Source organism: Eschscholzia californica, unplaced genomic scaffold (assembly GCF_041429995.1).
Source record: "Eschscholzia californica isolate CP2 unplaced genomic scaffold, dmEscCali1.0.p SCAF_1, whole genome shotgun sequence".
Taxonomy (NCBI): Eukaryota; Viridiplantae; Streptophyta; class Magnoliopsida; order Ranunculales; family Papaveraceae; genus Eschscholzia; species Eschscholzia californica.
This window is the reverse complement of record NW_028238198.1, coordinates 24,019,580-24,043,416: the sequence shown is the minus strand read 5'-3', so window position 1 is coordinate 24,043,416 and position 23,837 is coordinate 24,019,580. Positions and strand designations below refer to the sequence as shown.

Sequence of the window (23,837 nt, the reverse complement as noted above, 5' to 3'; positions counted from 1 at the left end):
TTGTGATTTAATTTAATATATATAAAACGATTATGTTGGTCAATTGAGATTGTTGAGTTTTCATTTGAGCATCTCAACATTTATTGTTGCTACATCATATTGATTTGTTGAGTTTTCATTCAATTATCTCACCATTTATTGTTGCCACATCATATTGAGATTCAAGTTGAGTGTTGCATTGAAGAGTGTTGTATCGGAGATGCTCTTAGTAGGCCAATCAGAAATCCATTATTTATTTATTTATATATCGTTACCTAGATTAACTTGTGGCAAAATAAATACCTTCTAAATTCCTGGCATAAACCCCACCTTTGAGTACATTATGCTACACCAAGCTTGAGTACATTGGGGATTGTTTACATATTAGACTTGAAGATATCACACTTCGATCCATATAATAACACAATTCTTATATCCCTCCAGTGACAATGTGTTCATTCAACTTAATTAACTCCCATCCCCGTCCCATCGTCTCGATATGGAGGGACGAATGAGGAGCCAAGCCCCCAAAGGGTTCTCGAATGACCATCCCCATTCTACCCACAGATTAGAGTGTGGTGGTCCGAGCACGCTATCAGGCTAGACCCCAATAGTATAGTACCCTCGTACCAAAGCATATAGTACCCTACCAGCCTAGAAGTCAGAGCCAGCACCACCACCTTTGGCACTCAGATATTTACAACTTAGGTTTCTTTCCATAAATTCAAACCTTCTAAAGCTTTCATATTCAGGGTAATCTTGAGGCCATAAATTCATTAGAGAAAACAGGCAAACTGAATCTAGCTTCGAATCATAACATCTGACTTCCTTGCTTAAAACAACAACAAAAAACGAAGACACCAAATTCAAATCTTACATTTCACTTTTCAGACTGGTTTCCATGTCTGAGCCAGAAGTAACCTGCATTCACAGTATGACAAGGACGAGCAGCAACGCTTTCTAGCTGCACCTTCAACGATTAGTGGGGTGAATGTAGATTTTGGACCTCTTGGTATGAGAAGATTTATATCAGATCTTCTTGTCAAATCATTGTAACATCTTGTTCTTCAGAGAGATGAATAGATATATCCATATAACCTGCCACGATAATCGTACAGGTTATAATCAAATTGCTACTGCCGGTTCACTTGTTTAAGTCACTAGCTGATCCCAAATATCGAAACTCATGCCAAGCGATTCCTGCAAATAAACGAAAACAAGTGAAGCTTCTATTAGAACCTGAGATTTTAATGTGCTAGTAACCTTCAAGACTATATGACAAAATATAAACCAAATGAACTAATATTTCATTTTTCGGCTGTGATTGTGTAAAGCGTAAGACATTCGTAAAGCGTGAAGGGGTGTTACAATTAGCTGCGTATTGAATGGCCTGTCCAGGTTCGATTAGACTTAACTCCATATCTTGAGAAGCTGTCCAGCCAGGTTCATATGCTTCGAGGAAACCAAGTTTCGCTTTATTGGGTAGATCGTGAGGATGAACGAAAGGAACCCCAGGTGGCCATCCTATTTCCATTCTTATGCTCCCGCATGGACTGTCTAGGGCTTGTATATGACCTTCACACTCCTTCAGGCTGCAGAATCTAAGCTTGATACCCTTCTTGTCTGCTATTTCCTGAACACGTTCTTTGAGGACTCTTTGGGCCTCGAGACGTAAGCGTTTCGAAGGTGGTAGAGGTTTACACCTTGTGTTGGGCTTTCTCCTCTTCATTAATGGCTTCATAGATCCTGTACCAGCATGTCATCGATCCAACAACCTGTTATTAAAGACTCCTTTCTAAGAGCATATAAGTGGGGAACAGAGTAATCAAACTTTGCCACAAGATTCATAAATGCTAAAAAATAACATTGTGTCCTTCGCGAACAACAAAAACTCCTCTTACTGGACACACATAGGCAAAATGTATTTTGTTCTCAACTCAAATGAAATGGAAGAATTGTTGGACTAGAGTGAGTTTTCGAAACCCTTTTAAGGATTTCAGAGCTTTCCTAGTAACCAAATACCCGAGGTAAAGAGGTCTTAGGATCACAATAAGGAGAACAAGAGAACAAGCAATCTTCTAAACCCCAGCTTCTCTGCCTCTCCACTTTCAACCCTCCATATACAAAAAGGGGTTTAAGAGAGAGGACAAACAAGAGATATGGGGAAAAAGTGGGGAACTACTTGAACAAAGGATGGGATGATAGAGATGAACTGGTATCTCTGATATTTTAACTAGGATTTTGAAGGGATTTGTACTTACTATCACAAGAATGGCTACCGTAAACGAACCATATAAAAAATTAAGACTAGAAATAGTATTTGTTCTATAAAACATTCATATATAATATTAAAGCTAAAGCTTGAATACATGTACCAGTGAGAAAAGCTTAACATAGAGTTTATTACTAAGATTTAAACATATCTTGCAAGTGAATTCATTTGGTTACTCCTTTTTTGTTTCTACAGGCACAAAGTGACTTAAATATTGTAGATTTAGTGCCAGTCCGTATGTACCACCCCCGCCCACCGACACAACCACAGAGCAACGGATTGGAGAAGTCAAAAACGAGAAAGGAACAAGTTATTCAAGGCCGATTATCAGGTTTAGTAAGAACTGGATCAGATTAATTCAAAGATCAAACCTACTTAGCATGGAAAACAACTCAAGGTTGACGCCCAAAAGTAAGAAAAATATTTGTAAGGATCAAAAGTGAAAGAACTAATAACTATGACAACAAGATATACATGTATCTGCATAACCCAGTACTAGCCTTTTCCACTTCCAGTTTCTAGACCTAGTAGCGGTGTTAGATACCGAGACACACTGGTATTCATGTGTAATAATCATTTGTAAATCACAGAAACAAGTTATGAAGTTCCAAGTGACAGAAAAACCTAGCATTCAAACATGATGAACCTATCGTGATGAGAACTTACCATCTTGCGCTACCGGGAAGTTGTAATTTGGGTAACCGTGCCTGTTGAAAAGTTGGTCAGTTGGGTGCTGTCTCTGCATGAACTCATTTACAGGCATTGGAAGCTGAAACTGAGGTTCAACTCCATGACCGGCTGCACTCATCTCTGAACAGCTGAGACTTGCCAAGGACTTCGGCATGAGTTTGAAAGTCAGAGAACACCGGCCATAACCTTGTTGGTTACCAGTCTCTATTCGATGAAACGCAGGACTGACATAGCCAGCTGTAGTATGGTAAAGTGCAAGACCAGGGTAGACTATGGCTTCTTGTGGACCAAGATCCACATCAACGAGTACCCAATGCCCATGAAAATCCCGTATGTGCAAACCTGGTTTATCTGCTTTAACAAGAGTTAGAAATCCCTTGTCAACTTGATGATCATGGTCAGGGAACATAAGCAACTGGCCATCCTCTTGGGTTGTCAAACCATGTTGTGAACCTTGAAATGATTGCTTCGAGTGACAGCATACAGACAAGACTGAGGATGAAACTTCTTGATTTCTCAAAGGCACATTATCAAGCATCCCTGTAAATGCATGGCTTCTCAAGTTCAATGAAAAGCAAATCGCGTCCAGGATTTCTCGAGCTGCTTTTGCAAGTAACGTGAACATATCTGGCAAACCAGCAGGAGGGAACTCCATGGTGTTGTTAGGCTCTGTTAGTGTGAGCCCAGGTCTGTAATCATACGATTCTTGGTATAGTTGAGGATCTGAATAGTAACCAGAGGTCCTGCACCACTCACGAGAGTCGTGAATGTCGTGGTTATCAACCAGAGAGGTAGGGTATGCTGTTCTTTGATGGAAATAAAGGTGAGAGGATTCCAACCCAGATCTCAATAGAGCTCCCTCACTTGTGGGTAGTTGAATGATTACAGCTGAATACTGAGATAGAGATTGCGATAAAGTTGAAACAGAGATTTTGTACGTATCAGAAGGAAGTCCTTCTGATGCTATCAGATCTGTGAGTTTAACACGACCCAGAGATGGCAGGCTGGTGCCTGCCATAATAACTATTCAGTTTGTGAACTGCACTGGCACGGTTTAATCTGCACAAAAGAAAAAAAACAAAGAAAAACAAATTAAAATGAAAAACAAATTTAAATCCCGAAAAGAAAACTAAAGAAAAGACCGTTTATTATTATTCTATGAACCGATAACTAACAACGCTATATTGCTAAGGCTGGTAAAATCTTTATCAAAATATGTAAAAGGAATTACCAATTAAAAATTTTCCATTATGACTGAGTCAAACTCAACAAAAAACAAGAGAGAACAGCAATTTCTGCAACAAATCGTGAAAAAGGAATCAAGATCTGGTTATAGCAATGGTATAATGTTTAAATAAATTCTATCACAGCATTATATTATATAGTAGCAACGACAAATCGACAATGAATAGCCGCATAGATATTACCATATTGGCATGCAGAGATTATATCCGTTTGTAAAATTGATTACAATTTGAATGTTGTTTAACCAGCAAACAAAAGCTAGTAAGAAAACCGTCTAATGGAAATAAAATGCAAGATATAAACAAGGGTAACAATCTTTTTTCACGCTAAACTAACTAAACGTCCAATATACATAACTGAACAAGGAAAACCGATTGATATATAAGCTTTTAAACTCGGACGAGGCTAGGGATCAGCAAAAGGACCTGATTGTTCAACTTTCTTTTACGTTTTTACTAATTAGTTCAGGTTAATCACCATTTGATCAAAATAGCGCACATAAACCAGCTTACTTCTATCTATAAACTTGTTCAAGCTCCTACTATATATACCGAAATTCACGTGTTTCATCTTTCAAATTTCTTTCAAAATACACATAATTTATAATCTATTTCACCATGGGTCATCAATAATTTTGTTATTAGGTGATCCTGGACAAACATATAATCTAATTCAAGCTTTTATGAGGTGAATTTGATTAATTTAAAAAGTCCCCATTTGTTATTTCAACTCAGGCTTAATCACTCCTTCAAATTATATTACTTTCTAGGTTATTTCAGTTTGTTTATCTCACAAACTAACTGATAGTTGAAATTAGGGTTCCAGTGACAAAGAAATTTTATAAGATACCAGAATCAAAGACAGAAGAACTGGCAAAAAATGAAAAGCCAAATGACAAAGAACATTATAGACAAGGAATAAAGATACGAATTTTGAAGAAACAAAAAAGTTACCTCACCTTTCGACGAACTGAAATTCGACCTAGAGTTTGGAGTTGAGGGACTCGTCAATGGAAGTCGAAATTAGGGTTCTAGTGAGAGGGAGAGAGAGAGAGAGAAAGAGAGTTTAGTTGTCTAAGAGCACCTCAAGTCCTGAGTAAGGATTAATTCCAATTTGTGACTAAGAGGGTGTTTGATTTTTTAGCACTTACAAGTGCTACCACTTACTAAGTGATAATCACTTAGTAAGTGATATCAGATGTAAGTGCTATGGCGTTTGTTTTCCATCGGTTCTAAGTGCTTGATTTTAATTTTTATATTAATTCTAAATGTTATAAAAATGAAAAATTGTCTGTTTTAACCTTGGTGTATTTACACATTAGCATTTTATACTAATTCCTAATAAGTTCGATAGTTTAGGTAAAGAAAACTACGGTTTACGAATGTTATGTCAAAAATATTAATCGTAGATAATTAAGATTTATGAAGGTGAAAGAACTTAGTTGTATTATGGAGTTTGGGTGTTCCATGATTAGTGAAGGAAGAGATGTTAAAAAAAATTTAAGAGGAAAACTTATGTGAATAATGAGTGAAGATAGAGAATAGTCATAGCGAAAGTCATAAAAAGATTTTGTATTTATCAATTGTTTAAGATTTTCTTCTTAGTTAAAATTATATTGGTAATTACAATATTAGGAGAAGGACAGAAATGTCCTTTTTAGCACTTACAAAGTAAGTGCAGAATAATAAGCTCCAACTTGGAGCTTACTATTTTGCACTTACTTTGCCACCACTTAGAAGTGATTTTCACTTATTAAGTGAAAAAACAAACGACCTAAAATTGCCGGCCCGCACTTAATAAGTGAAAATCACTTAATAAGTGCAAAAATCAAACACCCTCTAACTTAAAATGTTGCGCTCATATTTGTGCAGCGTTGCAAAATGGCCCCAACACCATTTTTCCATTCCTGACACCATTAGAGCATCTCCAATGGGACACTCAATCTCTAGCACTTAGAGTGCCACATAGATTTTGTGGAGTTTTTGTTAAAAAATCATCTCCAATGGAACACTTTATTAGGCACTCTAATATGAGGTGGACACATTTATTATAGAGTGTCTAGAGAGAGAAACTCTAAAATGAGAGTGTCTACTTGAGACTCTCTAAGTGTTACTTTTAAATTTCAACCAATAGAAAATCTTGCTTTTCAACTACTTTTTATCTATTGAATTGAAGAAGGGCATGTGTATTAAGTATAGACACTTTAGAGATCTCCATTGGAGACCAACAAAAATTAGAGTGTCTCTATATTGACATTTAGGAAAGAGATCCTCTATTGGCCCTTGACAACTAGGACTTTTAGAGTGTTTGTTAGAGTGTCCCATTGGAGATGCTCTTAGAGTTACCGTCTTCTGACACTTTTTACCCTTTTGCCTTTATATCTTGTCTGACCACGAGAAATTGAAATGTCAGGTCATTTCTATTGAAAGTGTCTTGAATATGGGTTGATATGTAATCGGGTTATGACCCGAGAACCCGCTTTCAGGACAAAATTTTTTGTCCGACTTGTTTAGGGGGGCTACCGAAGCAGAGATGACCTTTGTGGATTAATTGCGAAGCAGGGCTCCTGTTTAGGGTGGTTATCAATGTAATGAAAATTCATGTATATTTTTCGGAATTAGAAAGAAAGAGCAAATGAGACTGTTAAATTAGGATTTCATTAAGCTAAATAAATTGAAACCCTAGAAATATCTTATGTAACTTGTTCTTTAATGATAGTGAAAATTATTGCGTCATTTTATGGCGGATCTACATAGGAGCGAGGATAGGCTATAGCCTCCACTCAACCCTATGTAGACCATAAGTAACTAAGAAGTATATGTTGGAGAGCTTCTGATTGATAGGTTGATGGAATATACAATTCTTCTTGCAATATACAAGCGAATAAGTTGCTTTAAACTAGTGGTCTTATGGGAGGTGGTGGACTTCAACGACCTAGGATCGAATTCCATCTCCTCTAAACTTATTTCTCTTGTACCTCATTACGAACATTTCTAACGGTAGTAGTTGAAACTTTTGTACCTTTGAAAATCTTGTTTCGTATTTGCTCCAAAGTAACTTTATTTACTCAAACATGAGTTCATTAAATATTTCAACTTTTAACAAAAAGTTTTTTTTTCGGAGGTTTATCGTTCAATTTTATCCATTTAGCTCAATTTAGTTATCACTATCGTCTTTAACTTTGTTTTTTTTGTTTCATATGAATGATAAGTCGACTAAGGCTATATCATTGTATGTTACTACGTCGACATTTACTGAAAATGAGCTCACATAAACATAATAGTGATAAGTGATATATAAGTTTGAAAATGCTTTAGCTATAGTAGGGTCATAAAGAGTCATCACCACGTTATGTCATTTTCTTTTCGTCATTTCAAATAAATGTTAGTTCACGGTGTAGTACCGTAATGTAATTTTAGTTCGAGATAATTTTAAAAAAAGTTGTTTACCATATATTAGAAATTAGTCAAATTTTATTTTAATCGTCTTTAGGTACCATTTGGCTAAGCTTAAAAGCAGTTAAAAGTCGTTTTTAGCTTAAATTTAAGCACTTGTTGTATCAGGGTACCGTTTGGCAAAATTAAGCTGGTGCTTATTTTAGCCTCTCTCTCTCCTTCCTCTCTCTCTCCTTCCTCTCTCTCTCTTAAGAGAAAGGAATAGACTACTAGACTAATACAGTAATGGATAAAGATGGGAGAGGGAGGTGTCCCATAACTCATTAATATATTTACATAAATTCTAGCGGTATAATACAAAATATATTTACTGCATATTTTTTTTTGTGTTGAACTTATTTATTGCCTACTTGTTCTAACATGGTTGTTTCAATAGAGTTTTTTCGTTTATTAATAATGAGTACTGACTACAATGGTCTCATTGAAGTCATCGATACGATGGGATAAACATAATAAGTTTCAAATTATAATGTCTACTTGTTGTTCTTTTTGTTTGTAATTCAGTCAGACAAAAATAAATTTGATTTATTATTTTTTAACACTTACCAAAATTTAATTACCAATTCAAGATGGCGGGAACTAGTACTGCAAATAGGGCACACTAGACTACTGAACTTCACAAAGTATTTGTTTACTCGTGGTGTACGGTATCATCTTCCTGATTTTCGTCGTAGCGGTCAAGCAAGAAATCGAAAAGAATTGTTCAATCATCGTCATTCATCATTGCGTAGTGTTATAGAGAGGTGTTTCGGAGTATTAAAGGCGCGATTTCCAATTCTTAAATCGATGCCACCATATCCTTATGAAACACAAGTATTAATAGTTGTAGCTTGCATGGCAGTCCACAACTTCATTCGCGAAGAGATGTCTAATGATTGGTTGTTGCAAGAATATGATGATGAAACAGTAGAAAATGATGATGATAATGATGAAGAGAATGAAGAAGGCCATGAGGACTCACAACCAATTAATCAGCAAAACCATATACAAATGGACACTATCCGTGATTCTATAGCAAATGATACAGTTACTGCAAATTGAGAATAATTAAGTCACGAATTTTCCTTATTTGGTTGTTTATTAAATTGAAACAATTAATTTAATAGATTTATTTTATAAGCATGTATGAAATTTCATTTAATATGTAATTGTTATAAAAGCCTTTTCAGCTTATTTTTGCCAAATGCGTCATAAAAAACTCATGTAACAAAAAGTGCTTTTGTATAACATTGCCAAACGATCAAATATAACTTTTTTAAAGCGCTTAAACTTTAAGCGCTAAAAGAAAAGCAGCTGCAGAAAAATTCCGCTTATCCAAATAAGGCCTTAATCAAATTAGTCAAATTTTGTTTACCATATATTAGAAAATAATTGTTTAATCCGCCACCACTGACGTCATTGTTCGCCGTGGAGTAAGTCTCACCAACCGAACCACGTTATCTCTTGAGTTTTGTGTGATTGTGTACTTTCTATATTGTTTTTCTTTGTTGCTTGTTATTTTTCACAACAATTCAACTCAATAATTTATACAATTTGTAGTTTCAAGATATTTATGTTTTGTTCCAAGTCAGACCTAACTTATCCACCTTCATCTCAAGCTACCATTAAAAGTCTTATCTTCCCCAGTCCCCACCTTCACGACTGAATTCGATGTAATACCCGCCCGACCCGCTAACTTCTTCAGCTTTTTCAATGCCTATGACACTTTTGGTACTAACCCATTCTTAATTAGGTAATTCTCTCGCTTGCATTTTTCTTTTGTAAAATGAACACATTACCATAAGCCAATAACATTTAATCATCTCGCGTAGAGTCTGTCCCTCATCTCCAACATCATGTCGTTGAAATGTTCAAATAAGTTATCGATAATGACAGTTGAACAATCACTTTTCTTTGGATATAAATAACTTTTTTAATTGTATTATGATAAAAAGTGTTATAACTATTGTTTTTTCGTTACAAAATAACTTTTGCTCGACTATTTACCATTCTTCGCACATTGTTTTATGATACTTTTGGCCCAAGTATGTTCTGAGACCTTGCTACAATGTACAATAACAAAAATTGAGATTAAAAGATAAATTTTTTTCCTGGTAAAATATATATGATTTGCTTCAATTGCGCTCGTCAGTTTAGACCAAAATGTCTGAAAATCAACTGGTAACATTAGACAGCAAATATATTGGATTATATTATTCCAAATGCCTTTGCAAGAGAAGAAATACAAATAAATTACATTTATAGGAAGATTATTAATTAGTCTAAACACGACTTTCCTTTCCGATAACTTATCCGATCGTCTTTGACCCAATGAGTTGGGCGCTACGTGGTGGCTTAAAAGCAAAATAAGAAGTAATATATATTTTTCTGAAATGGTCAAATATATACCAACGAGTAGAAAGAAAAATTTACGAAGCAGTCTATCCTTTTATTTTACTTTCGGAAATGTATTCATTAAGGGAGTAAACAATACTGATAATCAATTCTAATTGGGTATATAGATATAACCATTTTCATTAAACAAGAATTAAAATTCTTGGTCATAAAAAGCCATAGATCCTAAAAAAAACAAAATGAATTGTTCACTCTTTCTCATATCTATTCAAAATCAAAATATTTCATTCAATTTGCCAACACAATAGAGAAACAGAAAACTAGACTAGATAAGAGTTACGTAACGTTTAAACCTAGAACTATTCCTCATTCACTTTTTATCGAAATAAAGAGACTTTTACATAAAAAAAGGGTAAATTACCAAGATGATGAAATAAACACATAGCGAGCAACATTAATAATACATAATACATTATGAAGATGAAATAAGATCATAAACAACCACAATAATGATATTTCGAAAGGCCATCCAAATATATTTTTACTTTATTTACACCTCTAAAATTACATGGCAAAGTTCTTGAGACCTCTCAAAAATTTATGACTCGCGACTTTTAAATATTTTAGAAAATGCAGAATTAACTAACTGGACAAACATTTGTTTGCAAAAGTTAACTTTTCTAGGTCAACAATTTCATCTCGACTCCTAATCATATATTCATATCTGTACATCTCTCATAGTTTATGCCAGTCAAAGTAAAGAAAAACTCAACATTATCCGAATGATTGAAAATGTCTCAAAACAGTCAACAAAATTATATATATATATATTAGTTGAAGTTTGAATATTCAAATATATATGCACGTATACATACCTAGAGAACAAGTAATCTCCTAACTGCACAAATCAAGGTCAAATTGAAAATCTATATAAATCCATGCCCTTCTCTATGAAAAATACAGCGTAACGAAAACAAAAGAAACAGAGAAAGAAGAAGAAAAATGTCGACTACATGCAGAGGTAACATTTATGCCTTAAGTTTAAACTTTAATGTATATCTGTAATTTAGTAGAATCTCTAACTTATTTATTTACGAAATCGACAGGAAAAAAATCATGGCCCGAGCTACTAAGGGCACAAGGTGTGAGAGCCGCAGCTATAATTGAGAGAGAAAATCGATTTGTGAATGCAGTTATTGTGCTAGAAGGAACCATAGTGACCCAGGAATTTAGTTGCAAAAGAGTTCGGGTCTGGGTTAATCGGGCTGGGAGAGTTGTTCGAACACCCCAAATCGGATAGATAATATACCATTACGTAATATATATAAATAAAAGCCCTGTTATGTAATATTTCGAAATAAAAAACATCCTATAGTTGTAAGTGTAGATCATCTGTTATACATATAGATCTGTACTATGAACTATGAGTTAGATGTTTGATAATTGTTGCTTGCGCCCACTTTGATTCTTATTCTAAATACTCATTATTCTTCTTACTTTCGACTAAAATTATAAGTTTGCGAGCTGGTGTCTATTTTTCTCAAAATCATATCCGAAACAAACAGGAGTTCTGAATTAATTCGAGTCAGATTTCAGAAAATCTTTTTTACATTGTGGGCATGTAATTGTCTGAAACTCTGAATGTCAGACTTGACTAATGAGTCAACTTACATAAATAAGTCTAAACTAACAAGTCAGAGTTTAGGAGAGTCAGATTCAGACAATGAAAAGAAGCAAACACCACCTTACTCATAATCTTTTCAAATAAAATGAGCAGACACATGAAAGGCAAGAGAAAGCCATCCTTGACAGTTCTTCTAATATCTACAAGCATAATTTCAAACTGCAAAATCTTAGTAAAACGATTCAAATCCAAATAACATCTTATATTCATATCTAGAAAGAAGTTTACAAGTGCAGACAGTAGTTACAATATAAAGAACTCATGTTCTACTCACAACTTCAATTTCTTGTAACGCAACGGATTTCAGAGGTTAGTAGTTTTAACATGGATTCAGAGGTTCAGTGATAATGAGGAAGGGGTGGGGCTAACGTGGGTTTGTAAAGGCTAGTAATTAACTAGCAAGTTTGGCTTTGTTTTCTTTTCTTTTCTTTGTAATGGGTCGGACCTTTACTCAGCTTATCAATACAAAAGAACTTCTTCAACTTTTTCAATGCCTATGACACTTGGGTACTAACCCATTCTTAGGTCATTCTCTCGCTTGCATCTTTCTTTTGTAAACAACCCAGCAGTGTTTAATCATCTTGCGCAGGATATGTCCCTCATCTATAATATCATGTCGTTGAATTTTTCAGATAAGCTATTGATAATGTAGTCACACCTTGAATGAGTGGATACTCGTAGACAATTTAGGATGCTGCTGAGACCTAATCTAGGTTAGGAGAATGTGTGATTCCTTGAACATCCCCGAAATGGAAAGGACAGGGACCAATCTGCTACTCCTATATTACTCCACAATCACTTGAACTAATCAAATAAACATAAAGGATTGTGGAAACTCACCTAGAATCTAAGATGGAGATGGGATTGAAGCTAAGTTTCATGAGATCAGAAAAATGAAAGAAGAAGATTGGAAGGGCAGTGGTGGACTCAGAAAAATTTCTTTGTGGAGGCGCTTTTAGTTATAATTAACAGTTGTAAACTATCCGAAATTCTGGTATGACGTTCAAGCGAGTGACTTATATAAATCATAGATACATTCTCAACTGCCTCCTCCATTCTCTCCTAACCGCCTCCTCAATTCTCTCCTAACCGCCTCCTCAATTCTCTCCAAACCAGTTTCCTAGATCTTCAATTATTTTCGGAGGGTTTTGTTATCCGGAATTTCCTTTGTTTATGTATATATATTTTTTTAATTAATAGTAGAGATACGATTTTCTGTTCTAGATTTGAGAGATTTTAAAGAAAACAAAAAAGAAGGAGAGGAAACTAGAAGGTATTTTCCATATCCATATTTCCTTCTCTTCCTCATCCATATGGGTTTCCGTATCTTGATGATAAGGAGAAAATATCAATGGAGGAGGAAAGATTATACATAAACAACAAGAAGATAAAGTTATGAAATCACTCAACCTTCATCTTCGAAATCAAGTATAACAATTCGTCTCCGAGAAACTTGATGGCGCTTTTGATGAAACGTAATCATCTCTACTTGGTTCATCCTAATTACATATAATTAAGTATTATAATTCACGACCTTTAGGGTCTCCTTCGTGATTTTTAGGATCTTTTATTTGTGACCTTTAGGGTCTCCTTCGTGATTTTTAGGATCTTTTATTTGTGACCTTTAGGGTCTCCTTAGTGATTTTTAGGATCTTTTATTTGTGACCTTTAGGGTCTTTTTCTTTTAATATTTCTGCAATCTTGTACCACCTTTCTCTTCATGTTGTCTTTACTTTTGTAAGTTTCATTTTGTTATTTACTTGAGTAAATCCATGTAATACTGAAAGGAGTCAAAATCATCAAAACCATGTAATTTGTTCGAATATATTCTTCTATGAATGAAATTTTAGTTTATTTTAAAAAAAAGATACATTCTCAACCAACTCGATAGTTACTAACTTGTGAGTTGTACTGACTGTAGTATCAATAAAAATAATTAGTCTTATACACATTCAGATTATATGAGAATGAGTGTATAACCCGTCCTCGATGGACACAAACAGTTTTATAATCTCAACTCGTAAAGATAAATTTGGGAGGTGTAATCTTCCCAATTGAAAATAAATTTAAGAGTCATTTATGTCTTGAAAGTGTTTAATTCACGTTGTTACAAAAGTTTGGAAAAGAGAGGAGATGAGCCTACTTTTGGGAAAAATAGTAAAAAGAAAATATATAATTTCATCAAAAAATAAAATAAAAAATATATATACTCATATATATATATATGTGTGCAATAGATTTGTTGGAGTCGGTAAAGGATGTGGCCGAAGTTGTTAATTTCTCTCTCTAACAAAGAAAAAATGAAGATTTTATGGAGAAGATCTTAACAGAATCACAGGGAACTGAGTTGATTATTTCTTCCGGTGATGACGGCGGTTTTCCTACGGTGGTTTTCCGACGGCGGTTTTCCGGCGACAATGGCTTCCGGCGAAAACGAAGGGGATGTAAATTTAGTATTTTCTTAATTTGTATTTTCAATTATTATTGTTGTAATTTGCTTTTAGTCAGACCTTTAGGGTCTCCTTTCACGGATCTTTAGGATCCTTTTGTCAGACCTTTAGGGTCTTTTTTCTCGGATCTTTAGGATCCCAACAGTGTCTGTGTCTAGTCCAATTTCTTTCTCTTCATGAGGCACTTTGCATTTAAAGGTATGTAACTCTCATGAAGTTTTCAGAGGAGAGAAATAAGAATTCATCCATGTAAACATTGTGATTCAATCACTTATTAATGGAATTTGTTCCCTTGGTTTCAAAAAAAAAAAAAAAACAAATAATATGGAGACCAATAGTTGTAAAGAAGTTAACGAAAGTCAATATATAATTTACAGAGAAATAAAAAGCTAAAAAAAGAACTCCGTATTTGAAATAAGGGATGAAAAAGATAAGGCAACCACTTTGGAAAAATATGAATATCTTGCGGGTGCAAAGATTTCGTAAACAAATGATAATATTAGTTGACCAATTTATTTTTTTGTTTATTAGGGGGAGATAACTTTGAGTGAGGGTTGTTTCCTTTTTGTTCTTCCAACTCCACCACCATTTTTTATTCGCTGAAGTAATGATAGCCATTGTTGACGATCTTTAATTTTTTTTCCAGATATTCTAAAATTCTAATTTCCTGTTCAAGGCGTTTTAAATCAGCAAGAAGCCACAGTTTCAGGAGTGATCATCCATGAAGGAAGTTGGTAATCAATTGATGAAGTAGTCAGTACGAAATTTTTTATGGATCTTTAGTACAATAAAAAGTTACAAGCGAAAATTGAACAAAATACAAGATAATCTGTCATTGCCAGTACATAGTATAGATGAATCAAGATGTATTTTAAAAAAAGAAACAGTCGTAAGAAAAAATTTTCATTTTATAAGAAAATCTAGTCTAAAATCCACAATAACTTAAACAAAAAATTTCTTTATTCTCATAATGAAATATTAAACTTTCATGAAATGTTCGGATCTTAATATGAAATCATATAGATCGTCCAGTTTGTTACTTATTAAACATGACCAGCGGCAGAACAAAGACTTTTAATGAACATGACTAGCTTCAAAGATTGAAAGAAAATAATTTCTCTTTACACGTATAGTTAGAATTTAAGCAATTTTTTGAATATGATGTCTTTTGTATAATGAATTAAAGAAAATGTTTACTTAGATTTTATTTTTCTATTATCAAATACGAAAGACGAATAAATTTTCGCAAAATAAATGTATTTAACCTAAAAACACTATATTTGCATGAGCACTAAATAGCCCGGGTAAAAAAGGCATATGATATCTAGGATTTGTTTCGTTGCCAGTCAGTTTAGATCAAATTTTCGGAACAATCAACTAGTAAAATTAGACGGCAAACATATTCAATTATATTATAAGTATTATTATTCCAAATGCATTTCGAGGAGAAGAAATAAGATTATAATAGTGAAAAGCCCAAAATCTAGAGGAGAAGAAATAAGATTATAAGTTTCTTCTCCTCCAAACACAAGGATTATTAGTGTAAACATAAATCAAAGTGATAAAATACGACTTTTCTCTCCAGTGATGTGCTTCGATCATCTTTGGCCCAATGAGTTGACTGCTAGGCGGTGGCTTAAATGAAACCAAAATACGAAAGTAATGTTTTTTCTTGAAATATTTAAATTCATAGTGCAAGACAACGTACAAAAAATGATCACTATTTTTGACAATGTAAAAGACATATAATTTCTTTCTTTTTGCGTTACTTTTGAAAATGTGAAGCCCGAAATAGCATATGATAATATCATTATAACTATTGCAATTAGAAATTTAATCTAGGACATTATTTCAATATTGACATTGTATGTCTATTTTCTACTCCCGGATAACCATCACTCAGATTGTTCAGACTAAAATTCTGATAGGTAATGCTTATAATCAGTTCTAACATTTTCGGATTCATATATGTAACCACATTCATTAAACAAGAATTGGAATTCTTAGTCATCAAAATCCATGTTCTATAAAACACAAATTGAATGGTTAATTCTTTCTTGTATCTATTCATAACCAATAATTTCATCTAATTTGCCAATAGAATAGATAATCGCAAACCAAGACACAAAAAGACAAGAGTTACACGATGATTCAATGTTCATTTTTTTGTGTGAGAAAAATACATTTTTACATCAAATAACATAGATACACTGGACGATGGAATAAATACATAACTCTGATGTTTATACATTATGAGGATGAAATAAGATCATAAACAACCACAACAATGATATTTCAAAAGGCCATCCAAATATATTTTTATTACATGTGTAAATTACGTAACGAAAATCTTTTAAAAAATAGTCAACATTATCAACTGAACAAGCATTTGTTTGCGAAGTTTACACTAAAGTCAACATTTTCATCTCACCTAAAAATCTTTTCTTTTATCTCCCATAGTTTATGACCGTCAAAGTAAAGAAAAACTCAGCATTATCCGAATGGTTGAAAATGTCCCAAAACAGTAGCCACGAAACTATAGAGAGGGTGTGTGCTGTGTCTATGTGTATTTTAGTTGAAGTTTGAATATTCAAATGTATATGCACATAAACATACGTAGAGAACAAGTAATCTCGGAATGGTAGAAAACAATGTTAAACGAAAAACTATTTAAATCCAAGCCCTTCTCCTAAAAAATAGACCGAAAGAAAAAGCAAAAGAGAGAAAGAAAGAAGAAAGATGTCGACTACATGCAGAGGTAACATTAATGCTATAGGTTCAAACTTTAATATTATATATATCCCAAACTTATCGGTTTGATGTGCAAATATCTATTATTTACTTTTAAACTGAAATCATAATTTATTTGTTTACGAAATCGACAGGAAAAAGCTCATGGCCTGAGCTACTTGGGGCACCAGGTGTGAGAGCCGCAGCTACAATTGAGAGAGAAAATCGATTTGTGAATGCAGTTATTGTGCTAGAAGGAACCAAAGTTACCCTAGAATTTCTTTGCACAAGAGTCCGGGTCTGGGTTAATCGGGCTGGGACAGTTGTTCAAACACCCACAATTGGATAGATAATATACCATTACGTAATATTTATAAATAAAAGCCCTGTTACGTAATATTTCGAAATAAAAAACATCCTATAGTTGTAAATGTAGATCATATGTTATACATATAGATCTGTATTATGAACTATGAGTTAGATGTTTGATGCTTGTTGTTTGGGCCACTCTGAATCTTATTCTAAATACTCATTATTCTTCTTACTTTCTCAAAATCATATCTGAAAGAAGTTCTGAATTAACTCGAGTGAGATTTCAGAAAATCTATTTTACATTGTGGGCCATATTTGTCTGAAACTCTGAATGTCAGACTTGACTAATGAGTCAATCATAAAGAAAAAAGTCTAAATTGACCTAAAATGACTATTGAGCTCCTAACGAAAATGAGTAACAGTATACTCGGAAGACAAGTCAGATTTTAGCGGGAGTCAGATTCAGACAATGAAAAGAAGCAAACATCACCTTACTCTAATAAATCTTTTCAAAATAAAATGAGCAGATACATGAAAGGCAAGAGGAAGCTATCTTTGACAGTTCTTCTGATATCTACAAGCATAATTTCAAACTGCAGAATCTTAGTAAATGATTCCAATCCAAATAGCATGTTTTCTACATCTTATATTCATATCTAGAAAGAAGTTTACAAATTCAGACAGTAGTTACAATATAAAGAACTCTACTTCTACTCAAACTTCGATATCTTGTAATGCAACCGCGAATTGACAAACCCTAGAAGTGGAGATGGTCGAATATTGAAATAGGTCGCATAAGTAAGATAAGTACATGCTAAAACTGCGTAGATTCTAAACCCGACAAAGTAAAATGTGATGAAGGCACATAAACCGGTCCAAGAAATTACCCCTATAAAATTTACTAGGCATTTCCATGTGGGGAGATCTCCTTCTGTTCCTAATTGAAGAGGGAAATGACCTTCGACGTTAAAATCAGAGAGTAATTGATCTTTGAGTTGGAATGTCTTCATCAACCAAGAGGAAGTTTCATTTTCAGATCTTGGAATCTCGTTAAGGGGGACTCGTCGAATGTGAATGTGAACTTCAGAAGGTTCTAGTCCATAGACATTGTCCATGAGAGACGGGCATCTATACTTGTAGCCAATAGTTACATCATAGACTGTGAAACATTGAAAATAACTTATGTAAGGATGAGTAGGAATACCGAAAGAACTGCAAGAAACAAGCGAAAACTTCAAGGTTTTGAAAAGCGGCAATCAATCATTACAAGTTCACATTTATGGTCAACATTTCATGAATTTCTTCATACACAAAAGAATCAAGAAACTTGTACATTCTGTATTGAAGATTCTCCGATAGTATTGAAGGATGTATAGAAAACTAAATAGAATTTATGGTTGTTGATGACAATTAGATCCTTAATAGGTTGACGATCCACTTGGTTTATTCTGACATTTAGATAGTAATACCATGAGAAACGTCATATATAGGTAATGGGAAATCAGAAATGGATATTGACTATATGGATCATATTAATATGTAAAAATTGCAATGTTTTGAACTACCTAACTAAATTCACATTATAAATATGTAAACTTATATTATATCACAAAAATGTCTTAGATTTGCGATTGGAATCTATGGTATTATCAAATATCAATACTTTGATGACATATCAGATTTGTGGCAAAGTGAAATCTTTTAACTTATAAGCATGGTAAAATGAGGTAGAAAATGAACCTGCATCCAGAGAGTTCCTCAAAGCTTCCAAGCATGCATGGAAACCCTTCGTTTTCGGCAGAAGCACGTTTTTTAGGACAGGTAAACCATTCTCAGATGCATATTTCTGACTCCTCATACACTTCTGTTCGCTGCACATGGAAGAACCACGAGTATAAATATATGATACATGATGTAGAAATAGTAGAGATATTTGTAACATTTAAACTCCTTCCTATAATTTTTGTAGTGTCGGATACGAATACTCACGACACTTTGATGAGTATTTGAAATTCTTATGTGCATCTAGTGTTTTTTTTTTTTTTTTTTTTTGTTGAAAGATGTGCATCTAGTGTTTACTTGCACAAAACCCCGAGCTCCAGAAAGTACATTTTTAGGTTAATATCATTTGTGCATCATTTTAACAATGATTGATACAGTAAAAACTCTAATCACTTAGACAGGAGATATATATTTATACGGACATGTCCCTGTCTCGGAATTTTAGATTGTTGTAAACAACATCTCGTACTTTTAGTCAGATTGATTGATTTTCATACCAAAGTCTATGTTACATAGGTAATGTAGATGAAAAAAATGAGGATGCGAATCAAAAAGTAAACAGCTAAGCATTAGGATTGAAGCAGATAAAATCGCTATACGTTTTATTTAACTTTAAGAGAATATAAATCAATATCAAGAGTAGTAATCAGTTGCTAAATTGCAGTTTGATGCATGATATGGATTGAAGAATAATGAATATTAATGATGACTTACGTAAAATCGGTGCCCTCCGGAAAAACAGCAAGCCAGATGGGATCGTGGGGATCAGTAAAAGTTGAGAGCATATTCCGCATAGTTAATTCATCAATTTCCCACTTTCTCTCTACCGAGATGAACTCCAAAATGTGAAATGCCCATCCAAAGATCGGTAACTTCATCAAACTACTTTTGAGCACGTACTTAATATATCCCAATCGTCCTTTCCTCCATGCAAGATCCCACAAGTACATCCAATCGACTTCAGTTCTGTGGTTTGCAATAAGCAAAACCCGTTCTCTAAGAGGAACGTCTTCTCCAGAAAAGATCACTTTAGTTTTATTTATTTTCTCAAATAGAGAAGGCCATAGAGCTAGCCAAGCACCCAAACAGAAAGAAGTTGCTTTCCTACTATAATGAATACTAAAAAGTCGCAAGATAACAGCAGTAAAAGGAGCACAAAATACTAACATCATGAATGCTGTTGAAACTAGTATTGATAAACACAAAATGCCTCTTAAAACCCTAATAGGAGATAAAGGGTGGTGACTTGAGCTGTTATTCGACTTGGGAGGCTTTTCAGCTTCCATTTTCTTCAAGAAATACTTCAAATTCTTCATACAACAGAAGCTGATCAAGTGATGGATATCTTTGGCTTCAAATCACTTGCAGTGTTCCTGAAAGAAAAGATAGATTGAAGATGGTTATTATATTGTTATGGGTATGACTCGGTGAAGTGCAAAATACAAAAAGGGATTGTAACTTTAAGAATTAGGTCTAAATGATAAAATCCCTTGAGGTAAAACTGTTGTGCTAATGTTCTCAGTCTAGGATATAAATGACGCACAGTCACAAGGTCTCTGGATTTACAAGAAAAACCATTGAGCATAACATTTAATCCTCTGATTCTTGTGTTCTTTTGCTTTTTCATAAGATAAAATTATTAGACAGGTCAAACTAAAAGAGAATGATACAACAATTTGTGAAGTGTAGGTCCCGTGACTGTGGATCTTATGATCTTATCCCATCACGATCACGCCAAACCAATACCCATGGCATCGTCAGTGTGAAAGGTCCGACATAATATGTTGATGAATGACGATAACCCAAAGAAAACATTCCGAATTTAAGGAACATATACATTTCCAACTCTATCTCCTTCCCAAAAACAATCCTCAATTCAACAATTATCCTAGTACATAGTTTCAGCTAGTTTATGCAGTAGGAACAAATAACTAACTAGTGCATGCAGCTAGTTCGCAACATTAACGTATGAATCAAGCTCCCATCAACCTTAGTATTTCATCAACATTAAAGAAATACAGACTTGCTCGTTACTACGTTCTTATCTATAAGCTACAAAATGTCTTTATCACTTTTGAAGGGGTGGGTATCTAAAGGCTCATCCTTGTATTTTGCTGCCTCAGGGCCTCAAATAACAGAAGAAACCCAAGTCGCTTTTAACCTCGGCCACCCTGTTTCAGTCCACTAGTAACTACCAAACGATTTCGATTGTGACTTCTGATTCCGAGGACATCACAATATTAAGCAACGACCACTTTCTATCGTTCCTCATAAAACACAACTATCATACTTGAGTAAAACACAAAAACCCAAAATTTGTTTGCTTTAAATGTACAAGAATCACTCGAAAATCATATCGCAACCAGACTTCTACTAATCAACAACAAGGAGACTACCCAAAGAAGAAAATTGAAGTAAAACTCCCTAGCATAGAATGAATTATTATCCGCAATTATCAACAATAACCTTTTGAGTTTAAAACTAGATAATGCAGAAGATAAGACTGTAGTAGTATTTGACTACTATCAGTTCTTAATCCAATTAGGATTAGCTAGCAGTAACAATTTCCTCAATTATATTTCATTTAGATCAATCATTTTACTAATTACTTTAGCTCAACATTCAATCAAATACGAATTGAAAGAAATAAAAAGGTCTAAGCAATTCTCAATATCTCATTTCCTAGTGAAACATAACCAAAACAAGAACTAGGAAAACCTAAGCCATCATCTAATTAAACTTGGTTTAACAAAATACCCATCATAAGAATCATCATACCCTAAACTTTGAAAGCCTTAATGGAAGCAAAGAATGAATTTTTACAAGTAAAAGCAAATGCCTAACCCAAAAGGGTAAAGAAGAGAAAAAATGTGAAGTCTAAGCAAGAGAAGATCATGTGAATAATACACTTACCTCCGGTCTTCAATCTGAAACATGTGAAGTTCTTCAAGTATTGTAGAGAGAGAGAGAGAGAGAGAGAGAGAGTAGAAAGAGTAATGAAGTTGAAGAAGGAAGTAATGAAGTGAAATAGTAGTAGGGGGATATCAATGGCTACTTTTTAGGTGATCTTTTTCTTTTCTCTCTCCCCCTCTAACGTCTACTGAAGAAGTGGTATGGTAGTACATAGGAGTAAATGGGGTGTCTCGATTCTGGTTAAGATTATTGGGAATCTTTCAATAGCACAAGTGGTAGGGTAAAGTAACCGACTCTATTGTACGAATTTTGCTCAATTTTACATCAATTGTTGTCTTCATGTTATTTTTTTTTTTTTTTATCTTTGAAGATGTCATCATTTATGGGTTCCTTCAACTATTTTTTTTTTGGTGAGGGTTAGTACTTAGTAGTACCTGTACAAAAGATTATGATTTAATTTTCTTTTGGGTTCCTAAAAAATCGATAATTCTTTTATAACATAACACTCTTGTAGAGATGGGTAATTGAAGGTATATGTTCTAACGGCTAATTTAACCTTCTCCATTAACAATTTCTGTAAAATCTTTAACAAAAAAAAAAAAAAAACAATTTCTGTAAAAGGTCTCTTAAATTATTTCAGTAGTGACACGGTGACGAAAACCTCTATTTGACTAGCAATGTTAAAAATGGCTAAGTCAAAGCCCACTACAGACCTAAGCGTACTCAATGGTTCTCATTTTCGGGTCAAATCTCACACACCTTCTCTGTGTTTTCTTGATGAACTTTTTCACTCTTTTGATGTATGGTTGATTCCTATTTAAGTCTAGAATAGGTCTACTTTTGTAGACTCTTCTATCATTTTCTTTTTTAACGGAGAATTTAACCTACCCCTTGTCTCACTTCTCTTTTATCTTGTCATTATCTTCATCATCTTCTATTCCTCTTTGCTCTTCTTACCATCTTCATTATCATTTGAGGTACAAACCATGAAGTTCTTTGTTGGAACCATTTTACCAAAAATGGTTGGTGCTTAAAGGTGCAGAAGAACTGAACTCCTCAAAGGACAAGATTTTTTAAAAACTCCCTCTAAAGTACAAGATTTTCTTAAAACTCCCTTTAAAGTATACAAGATTTTTTTGAAAGAACAAGGGTCCCATAATTACCAATTTAAATCTTGTTTTAAATCCTCCGATCGTTCCATCAACAACCTATACTTAAAACTCAATAGTTTCTCTCTCTTACTTCTGCCGATCGAAACCGTTTCCCAGATCTAGGTTAAATCCTCCGGCGAAAGGTCCTCCCTTCACCGGAATCTCTTTATGGTTTCTTTATTGCTTCTCTTTCCTCTTTCTCTCCTCTCTCTCTATCTCTTATACAGTTAAACCGTTTTTGTGATGGTGATGGTGGTGGTGCGAATGAGATTTTTGGTATGATTTGGTGGTGTTTTGTGTTGGGATGTGGTGGTGGGAGTGTGGTTTATGTGGTGGAGTATAGTAATGGTGATGGTTTGAAGGTGGGGGGGTGGTGTGGTGGTGGTGCGACTAGTTTTAGGGCTAGATCTACTGGTTTTCGAGTGGATTTAGGGTTTTCTAGATTCATCGCTATAGGGTCAGGGATACTCCAAAATCGGTTCCAAAAACCTTTCTAGATCGATCTAATGGATATCTTTCGATCGATCCACTCTACCTAATGGTGGTGTCCATTGCAGATCTATTGGTGGAGAGATTGGTTTAATGGTGGTATGGTGGTGATGTTTTAACATGCTGGTGGTGGTGGTGGTGGGTGGTGGTGGTGTTTTATTGATTATGATGGGTGGTGGTGGTGGAGCGATTGGTTTTTACGGCAAGATCGGGTGGTGCTTCGTGAAGGTGGTGTGGTGGTGACGTGATTTCTTGTGGTGGTGTGATGGCGACGATTCTCCGGTGACGGAGGCGGTTTTTCTGGCGGCAACGGCGGTTTTTCGGTGTAGGCGGCGATTTTCCGGTGACGGC

The 23,837-nt window shown here is 34.3% G+C and overlaps 3 protein-coding genes across 14 annotated transcripts; 1 reads left to right on the top strand and 2 right to left on the bottom strand.

The window, feature by feature from the left end:
• Positions 1-675: 675 nt before the first annotated feature.
• Positions 676-5,306, bottom strand: LOC147565299 (2-oxoglutarate (2OG) and Fe(II)-dependent oxygenase superfamily protein). 12 transcript variants are annotated; one of them, XM_086651787.1, is made up of 5 exons: positions 5,145-5,306; positions 4,173-4,236; positions 2,918-4,000; positions 1,348-1,725; positions 676-1,179 (listed from the first exon to the last, which is right to left on the bottom strand). In XM_086651787.1, coding segments are annotated over exons 3-5 (1,422 nt in total). In that variant the 5' UTR covers positions 3,960-4,000; positions 4,173-4,236; positions 5,145-5,306; the 3' UTR covers positions 676-1,177. The 12 variants fall into 12 exon arrangements, with proteins under 12 accessions (XP_086507913.1, XP_086507918.1, XP_086507917.1 ...); XM_086651792.1 differs by having other exon boundaries at positions 1,395-1,725; positions 5,140-5,305; XM_086651791.1 differs by having other exon boundaries at positions 1,395-1,725; positions 5,145-5,305.
• A 5,613-nt stretch (positions 5,307-10,919) lies between these two features.
• LOC147565298 (inhibitor of trypsin and hageman factor-like) lies at positions 10,920-11,471 on the top strand. The gene is made up of 2 exons (XM_086651782.1): positions 10,920-10,996; positions 11,082-11,471. The coding sequence occupies exons 1-2, from the start codon at positions 10,978-10,980 to the stop codon at positions 11,273-11,275; spliced, it is 213 nt and encodes a 70-aa protein (XP_086507908.1). The 5' UTR covers positions 10,920-10,977; the 3' UTR covers positions 11,276-11,471.
• A 6,266-nt stretch (positions 11,472-17,737) lies between these two features.
• LPAT5 (lysophosphatidyl acyltransferase 5) lies at positions 17,738-22,150 on the bottom strand. Its single transcript, XM_086651781.1, has 4 exons — positions 21,847-22,150; positions 19,648-20,306; positions 18,892-19,022; positions 17,738-18,310 (listed from the first exon to the last, which is right to left on the bottom strand). The coding sequence occupies exons 2-4, from the start codon at positions 20,247-20,249 to the stop codon at positions 17,862-17,864; spliced, it is 1,182 nt and encodes a 393-aa protein (XP_086507907.1). The 5' UTR covers positions 20,250-20,306; positions 21,847-22,150; the 3' UTR covers positions 17,738-17,861.
• Positions 22,151-23,837: the final 1,687 nt, after the last annotated feature.